Below are 9,256 nucleotides of genomic sequence, written 5' to 3' on the forward strand. Positions count from 1 at the left end.
AGATATGATTATGATTTCGGCTATTGCTTGAGGACAAGCGAGGTCTACGCTCCAAGGAGGAAAATGTGTGTACCAAAAAACCAAGGAGGAATGGGATTCCGTGATATCCACTGTTTCAACCTGGCTCTGCTTGCAAAACAGGCATGGTGTCTCCTTGATAATCCTGACTCCTTGTGTGCTACTATTCTAAGGGCAAAGTACTATCCTAATGGTGATTTGCTGAACTCCAAGCCAAAGCATTGTGCTTCCTTCACCTGGCAAAGCATTATGGCAGGCATCACTACTCTCAAGCGAGGTTATATTTGGCGAGTGGGGGATGGACATAACATCAATATTTGGGAAGGTGCCTGGATCCCAAATTGTGCCACTAGGAAGATTGTGACCCCTAGGAGGGGGCATTTATTATCAAAAGTTGTAGATTTGATTGACCCGGTCTCCAATGATTGGGATGAGGACCTGATTAGACAAACTATGTGGACCATTGACGCACAACGGATTCTTTCAATCCCAATTTCGCAACATAATATGACAGATTTTATTGCCTGGAGTTATACGAAAAATGGTCTATTTTCAGTACGGTCTGCTTACTCTGTGGAGTGGAACTATCAGTATGGGAGCAAACTAAAATATTCCAACGGGATGGGACAGAGCACACGTAACCCTATATGGTGTCAGATATGGAAGTTATCTTGTCCGGCTAAAGTCAAAATATTTTTATGGCGGACACTACATGGTACTCTTCCATGTCGGGCAACACTCACTAATAGACACATGAAGGTCTCACCCTTGTGTCCTACATGCTCCCAGGGTGTAGAAGATACAAAGCACTTGCTTTTCCTATGTAGAAAAGCGAAGGAGGTTTGGAAAAGGCTAGGGTTGGATATGATTATTGAGAGAGCTTGTGAGATTGATCGTGCTGGGGAGGCAATACTGGAATACTTATTACTCCTTCCACATCAAGATCTGCGCATTATGGGGTACGAAAATGTTCGAGAAATGGTAGCTATCTCTGCTTGGTATCTATGGTGGGAAAGAAGGAAATTAGTGCATAAGGAATTCACTCAAAATGCGACTCAGATCTCAATGGGGATCATAGCTCTTACATATAATTTTCTAAATGCATCATCTTCAAATGCGTCCATAAAAGAGGGGGGTTGGCAATGTCCTCCTAGGGGCTTTGTGAAACTCAATGTTGACGCCTCTTTTGACCATGACTTGCTGGAGGGTACGATGGGGCAGTATTGAGAGACGACAAAGGTAGGTTTATTGCAGGAGGGAATGGAAAGATAGACTACTGTGCGGACGTTCTCATGGCGGAGGCCTTAGCTCTCAAATTTGGCCTAAATTTAGCGCAAAGGGCGGGATGTAATCGCCTAATCATCAACTCTGACAATCTGGAGGTGGTTGAGACAATGCAAGACGGAGGACAGTCAGCGGGAGCGGCGGCGGCAATCTTCGATGACTGCTATCACTATGCTTGTGATTTTATCATGACTAAATTCGAACATTGTAATAGAGAGGCAAATAAAGTAGCACATGAACTTGCTAGATTAGCTAGATTTTTTTCGACTTCGGTTTGGTTTGAGGAGCCTATTAGTGAAATTGTAACATTTCTCACAAACGATGTATTGGTTATTGCTAATGAATAAAATTTTGTTTATTTCAAAAAAAAAGCGAGGTCTAAGCTTGGGGGAGTTGATACAACCATTTTGCATCATGTTTTTATGTTGATATTTATTGCATTATGAGCTGTTATTTCACTTTAAGATACAATTCTTATGCTTTTTTCTCTCTTATTTTACAAGGTTTACATGAAAAGGGAGAATGCCGGCAGCTGAAATTCTGGACCAGAAAGGAGCAAATCCGAGATACCTATTCTGCACAACTCCAAATGTCCTGAAACTTTACAAAGAATCATTTTGAAATATATATATATAAAATGTTGGGCAAAGAAACAACAGAGGGAGGCCCAGCTGAAATTCTGGACCAGAAAGGAGCAAATTTGAGATACCTATTATGCACAACTCCAAATGTCCTGAAACTTTACGAAGAATCATTTTGAAATTAAAATATTGGGCAAAGAAACATAAGAGAAAGGCCCACCAGGTGACCACAAGCCTGGGGGACATGCCCTACCCCCCCCAAGGTGCGCGTCCCAAGCTTGTGGGCCCCCTGGCCAGCCCCCAGTGTCCATCTTGTGCATCCTTTATTTAATTATGTTGATTGCTTTGCAAGAAATTTCTTTCCCCGAAAATGAGGAAATAGGGGTCGGTTTGAAAAAAATAATAATGAGGGTTATCACGTGGTTTGAAAGAAAAATTGATAGTAGGGTAGGGGGGCATGTATCGATGGGAGGGGTGAAAGCGGAACCCATAAACTTACCTTTAATAGTAGAGATTTAACAATCGAATTGCATCAGTTAAATATTACTCTCTGTATTACTATCATGTACTGAATGAACTATAAAAAGAATATAGATCATATAGAAGCATATCGTGTCCTTTACATTCCACGAATGGCGTACTCTGATGTACGCCCAACATCATATTGACTGAGACAATATTGTAAACATTAGCTTGTAGCAGATCCTGAACTAGAAATGGAGTACTTTGGAAGGTTGAACTGTAATCTTCGCTCTACAAAGTCCGGTGGCCGCTGGTATACAATGGAAGCAGCATGGATCAGGATGCGGGCAGTCAATCCCCAGATAACGTACTTCCGGTTTTCTTTCTCGTAGTCGAAGTACTGAATTGTGAAGACTTGCCCCATCCGTTCTCTCTCCTCGGATCTCCTGTTCTCATCCTGCGTCAGGGGACAAATGACATCCAATACATTACAGTATCCATCTTAGCAAAAAAAAAAAGATCGATTCATTTCCATTGTTGGCAGGAATGGTCATTTGGTCTGGTTGCGCCTAACAAAGTTCTCAATTCTAGCTAAACAGCGAAGTATACTTTTCACCGCACCTTAAGTTGTATGGTAATTCAACAGTAACCTTTTTTTGTTTCTTTGTATGCAGCAAACTGATTATTTGTATAGTATAAACTGAAACTACAGTAAACATCCAACCAAGTCTGCAACAGTTACTACCCATAAAATCCTAAATTAAAAAAGAAAGAATAAAGTGTATACCTTAATTAGCATGTGAGAACACAAAGACACTAACCTTGACAAACATCTCCAGGGGTACATCGAAAATGTCATCGACCTCGTCGATGTTGAGAACAGGTTTAAATCCCTCTATATCTGAGAGTATGCCAACAATAGGAACAACTACCAGAAGATGCTGCGACAAACACCAAGAATGTTAACCTTAATGAATTACTGCAGATATAACTTTTAACACTGAATGGAACTATGGAAGTTTATTAATTCAAACTTAAAAAATGATAGTATGTTCCCCCGCAAAAAAAAATGATAGTATGTTGTAAAAACTCGAAACAGTGAGGGGCACAAAAACTTGTTCTGGACTTGGCTTGTAGATGTTGGAACAAAATAAAGTGCTACTGATCAGATAATTTACCATTGCAAATTGTGCAACTCAATTACATGGTTTACATATACAAAATTATTGGGCTCTCGCTCTAGCAGCGGCAGCAAAAATGCATTTCAGTTTAAGAGTTTAGCTTTGTTGTTGTTATGGAAACAATTTTCTCCTAGGGGTATCCTTAGTACCGTGGCTAGTGAAATGTAAGTAGGGTTCTGTACGACGGCCTTATAGCGACACGGTCATCATACACCGACAAAGTGACACATCAATGTTTTTTAAATAGGTTGTGAGGAACGTCTAAAACGTGCTATGTGAGGAACATTTAGAATGTCGCCGCTTCCCACAACTCTCGATGAACCGAGCCATACAAGGTCCCTTGGACTACAAAGCCGACCACCTTGAACCTTGCTCCTAAGAGGGGGGGGGGGGGGGGGGGGTGACACTCTTGAGTTTATTCAAGTTGGAGTGAACGAGAGTACATGCCTATGGGGGCCTATTTTATAGCCTAGTGTTCCTTGAAAAATGACCAAGGCTCTTGAGTCTTGAGGGTCGTAGGTTGGAGGAGTTCATGGGTAAATGATGGTCCATGGGTCTACAAAGATTAGTCAAAGGCAGAAGTGTCCATGGCTCATGGTGAGTCATGCATTCTCATCTATTCATGAATGGGCCTTGGCTAGTTGCACCTCTTCTTAACTTGGGCTTCTTTGCTTCTTTGTCTTCATCTTTGACTTGGTCTTCTATTTATCCCTCTTCCTTTGACTTGTTGACCATGAGGACTTTTATTGACCATGGTGGCTTGGTTGGACTTTTGTTGACCGTTTATGTAGATGTCATTTAGGACTAAGTGAGACCCCCGGTATAATATAGCTATTCCTTAACAAGCTTCCACTAAATATCAAAATAATATGGATCCCAACAGTTAGTGCAATCTTTTCTATAACTAGCTAAATGACTATGCATTGCTGCAGGATTTACTTTTTTGTTATATACTATCAGTTGTTTAAACGCTTGTGCAAAATGAAAAACTATTATCTTGAAATATACATCAACCAAAACAACCGTATGTCCTCCATAGAATGGATGACAATAGTGATAATCGCTAGTAACTTTAAAGGTCAACGAACCGCCACCGCTCAGAACTTTATGACAGTAAAAATAAAGATTTCAAATGAACTTTCTGTGATGATATGACAAGTACCAAAGTAATCTTCTGATACATTTGACAAGTCTGATTTAAATGCTTAATTTATTACGTGACATCTGTAAAAATTGAACATGCTGTTGTCAAATCCTAATACCGCATAATATTAGGTCAAATTCGAGTAGAAAAATAACGTTTAATTTCTTAGTGATAAACGATAAGATAAAGTGTTGTCGGTGCGCCCAAACAGTGTATTTGGAGGCACCCAGGGTTGGTATTAGTCCATCCTGAGGATGCCCTGTGGAGAGTCAAGACGCTCCTTTCTTCAACGGCATCCAGCCTCATGTCCTTGCCCGCCTGATGGTTCTGAAGTTAAGTACTCCCTCCGTTCCTAAATATTTGTCTTTCTAGAGCATCTCCAACAGCCGCGCTAAACAAGCGCCGCGCCGCAAATTTGCCCGTTTTAGTGCGCGCACAATCGGTGGAGTGGCTCCAGCGGGCGCGCAATAACCGCGTGCGCGGCATATAGAGTTGGGCGCGCGGTCCGAATCGCCAACGTGCGCTGTGTATTTGGGGCGCCCGCTTCCACGCGTGACACACACGAGCGCTCACGCCGCACTCTCTCCTCCGTGCCACCTTCGCCCCGCGCGCGTCGGCGCCGGCGAACTGGACCTGATGGACGCACGCGCCGGCGAACTGGACCCAACGGACGCACGCACCGGCATGGGAGGCATGAGTTTTGCGTCTCTCATGGGAGGCATGGGTGCACCTCCGGCCGCCATGGGCGGAATGTCTTCCGGTGTGCCTCACACACCTTCCCATGAAGATGCCGTTCAAGATCTTGCCAACACCGTCCGAGCTTCACGTGATGCGGTGCGCGACAATGAGGAGGAGGAGGAAGAATCGTCTTCGGAGGAGTCGGATGAATCGGAGGAAGATGAGGACGAAGACGAGGACGAGGCTTGATGTGTCTTTCGTTTGTGTCATGAACTTGGTTTGCATTTTGAACTTGGTTGGATGAACTTGTGGGCATGAATTTGAACTTGTGGGCATGAACTTTTATTCATCAACTTGTTTGTGTGAAATTATATGCCATGGTCATTGCATTTTGAATGTTTGAAATCCATTTTGTGTCCAAAATGCAACATATGGCATGCACCGGCGAGTCGCGCGCGCTGCTGGAGGTACGCGCGCGCTGCATTTTAGCGCGGCTGTTGGAGCCAGCACTGCCCGCCGCGCCAAACCAGGTGATGGGCGCGCGGCAAAGTAGTTTTTAGCGCCCGGCGCGTTGGGCGGCTGTTGGAGATGCTCCTAGAGATTTCAACAAGTGACTACATACGGAGCAAAATGAGTGAATCTGCACTCTAAAATATGTCTATATACATCCGTATGTGGTAGTCCATTTCAAATCTCTAAAAAGACAAATATTTAGGAACGGAGGGAGTAGATGGTCGTCTCCGGGTTTCCAAGCTCTCAACCAATCAAGGGTTTCCGAGGGACGATAGTAGCAAATGGCGAGCTTCTGAGGGGCAACACTAGAGAATGGTGCTTCTGAGGAGCAATACTAGCAGGAAGTCAGGTTCCGAGGGGCAACTCTAGCGGGAAGCTAGTTATCGAGGGGCAACTCTTGCAGGTCTCTTGACTTTGAGTTGACTTTTGCAGGTCTTCTGGTCCTCCTTGGAATAAATTTCCGTCAACTCCTGATGCTTCTCTTTCCTCCTGACTTCATCACCGGGAGTGGCGGTAGCGCCTGGTCCTACCTTTTTGGGCTTGCAGTTGACTTAAGCAGGTGAGAGTATGTGTAAGGACTTCACTAAGTCTAGATCATCGGGTATGCAATGGTTGCATCGCTTGGAGGCAGAGTGTGGACCCCTTATACCACATAAATAATACTTTACTTGCTATTTAACTTTTTCATAGAACATAAGTCAGTAATTAAAAATGTGGGATGGACAAACATGACGCCTAGAAAAAACAGGCATGTCAACCTGATATGATCCTCAAGACAGACATAGGCAGATCATGTGACTCAAGTTTGTTTGGCTGCAAGAACTGTGTACAGTTTCATATCCGTAATAGGTTGACAGATTAAAAAAAAGGTTCCACTTCCCGTTACTGATGCATTGAAACAGTTTCTGTGTATGTGAGAAACTTATCAGTTTGGCTAGAAAGTAAAACCAAAAGACAATGCACCTTTGACAAGAAGTGCTCGAGAGAGGTAACAACAGTGACCAGACATGGATCCATCCCAATCTCCTCCTTTGCTTCCCGCAATGCTGTAGCTGCATCATCTGCATCGCCTTCGTCAGCTTTCCCGCCTGGCAATGCAACCTCCCCTGTATTGAGGCAACAAAATCACTGATAAATGCATCAAAATATACATCTATGATGATAAGTTATTTTTCATTCACACTTTCCAGTATGGGAGAGACGAACTAAGCTCAAATGAGCTGGGTTAGACTACATCATCAGCTCCCCTGCAAAGCTTACTCTGAGACAAGTCACCTCTCTAGGTCAGCAAGAGATGTATGCTCAGTCCGGAATATATCTGAGTCAAAGCTATATAGCTGGCGACCATTTATGACCTGGACTCCTAAAATTCGAAAGCTATGGCAAGCCAACTGCAAGCAGACTAGATAGAAAACTGAGAATCAAGATGCAAATTCAGCTAAATTCATTTCAGGACCAAACCCCAGTGGTTAGCCATCCATGAGATGAGCCCAAATTGCTTGTAACTTTACAAGTTGTAAGCCTCTAGTGCACCTCACACGTCTGTTCCAATTAGTGACCAAAGTAGGTTCTTCCTACCGACCAATCCAACAACAGGATAATACATTCCCAACTTCTATTCTATTCTATTATATATAACAGCAAAAATATGGCTGAAAATAGGAGATGACCTACAAAATCCAAGAGAAAAGCAAGACATCTGGCCATTCATTACGTTGACCCACATGCTCAAAGCCAGTTAAGGCCCAACCTGGTCCACCTTGAAACACATAACAAATCATGGTAGAATTGATGGGGTGTTTTTCTTAATTTTTCAATAAACATTTAACTTGTGTCACATCTCCTTTTCATCTTTTTTTTGTCAAGAAAAACTTAGAACAAAGATTAATAAGCTTAAGTGGTTCGACAAAATTTTACAATCTACTCCCTCTGTAAAGAAATATAAGAGCGTTTAGATCACTATAAATTAGTCATCTAAACGCTCTTATATTTCTTTACGGAGGGAGTAAATCTTTAGAAGGCTAAGTTAACTAACGGGTATTTTAAAGCAGCCATGAATAATTAAAATAGCATCAAAAGGTATATTGTTCTATGGTTGTCTGACGTATCTGAACATAAATAAAACAAAATGAATGCATGGCCATTTCGAAGCTATCATCATGATTTATGAAACCATATCATATTTTTGTCTTCTTAATGCAATGGTATGCAGTTCTCATGCGTATTCGAGAAAAAACATATCATATTCTTTTGAGGGGATATATTTTTTGTGAAACCCAACACTATTGTGCAGTCTGTGAATCAAAAACCAACCACCAACACTCTGAAATCATACCAGTCTAAATTAAATAGCATTGAAGAGACATGAATCAATAGTCAATACGAAAGAACACTAGAACATCCACCAAACCATTCTAGCGCCCTCGCACTAACTGAACAGGCCCTGATGATAAAAAAACACAGCTAGTAATCCTCTGAAACATGTATGCTCCACTGAACTTAATTCCCCATATCCAAAACAAAGAGTCGAAAAGCCGGGTTTTGTTGTGAGAAAACTATCCCCCTTATTCGTTTGATTGCATCCATCAGAACCCGCATAAAAATCACCAAGAATCAAGCAAGCTGCTCACCGGAGTGAGTGGAGAGGGAAGAGGAGCGCTTGGTGAGGATGACGCGGAGCTCCCCGGCGGAGCCCCGGAAAAGGCAGATCAGCACGGCGGCCCTCCGCGGCTTAAGTAGCTCGCCGGCTTTGGGAGTCGCCGCCGTGGATGGATCACCGGCATACGGGGAGGGAGGCGGCTGGTGGAGCCTCAGCCGCTGGATGAGCGCCTCGATTTCCTTGGCAGGCTCCTCCCCGTCCATGCGAAGGAAACTCTGAGGAGAGAGCGGACGAGTTCAGAGTGGTTGAGGCCTTGGACTAGTATCCTCTGACGTACGTCAGTTGTGACGTTGGTCGCTGACATGTGGGCCAGCCGTCAGAGGAGCCGCTTTCTGAGGCCTTCAGGCCATCTCCACCGCGTGACCCCAAACAGGCGTCCGTTTTGACCGGATTTTGTCCTTTTGGGGCGCCGATGGGTTCGCCCGTGTCCGCCTCTATCCGTTGGGTCGTGCGTGCGTCCACCACGCGGCCGCACCCCAAATCTTGTCCGTGTTGGACGTGTTTAAAAAAACATAAAAACTTAAACAAAATGACTTAAAAAAGTAAATAAACGCAGTTTAAAAAACTTAAAACTTAAGTTAGGGTCCATGGCCACAAAATGGCCCAGTTTCACGTCCAACTTGACATAATTAAACATAAAAAAGAAAATAAAAAAGGCCGCCGCCAGCGCGCTCCTGCCCGTGCCCGTCGATGCCGTCGCCGTCTTCAGTGGCCGTCGGCGTCGTCGTCGTCGCTG

The 9,256-nt window shown here is 43.6% G+C and overlaps 1 protein-coding gene across 1 annotated transcript; it reads right to left on the reverse strand.

The window, feature by feature from the left end:
* Positions 1 to 2,438: 2,438 nt before the first annotated feature.
* LOC109731959 (nudix hydrolase 15, mitochondrial) lies at positions 2,439 to 8,796 on the reverse strand. Its single transcript, XM_020291140.4, has 4 exons — positions 8,492 to 8,796; positions 6,825 to 6,967; positions 3,167 to 3,286; positions 2,439 to 2,802 (listed from the first exon to the last, which is right to left on the reverse strand). Exons 1-4 carry the CDS (start codon positions 8,721 to 8,723, stop codon positions 2,572 to 2,574), a joined length of 726 nt encoding a protein of 241 aa, XP_020146729.1. The 5' UTR covers positions 8,724 to 8,796; the 3' UTR covers positions 2,439 to 2,571.
* Between the last annotated feature and the right edge of the window lie 460 nt (positions 8,797 to 9,256).

Source organism: Aegilops tauschii, chromosome 7 (assembly GCF_002575655.3).
Source record: "Aegilops tauschii subsp. strangulata cultivar AL8/78 chromosome 7, Aet v6.0, whole genome shotgun sequence".
Lineage (NCBI taxonomy): Eukaryota > Viridiplantae > Streptophyta > Magnoliopsida > Poales > Poaceae > Aegilops > Aegilops tauschii.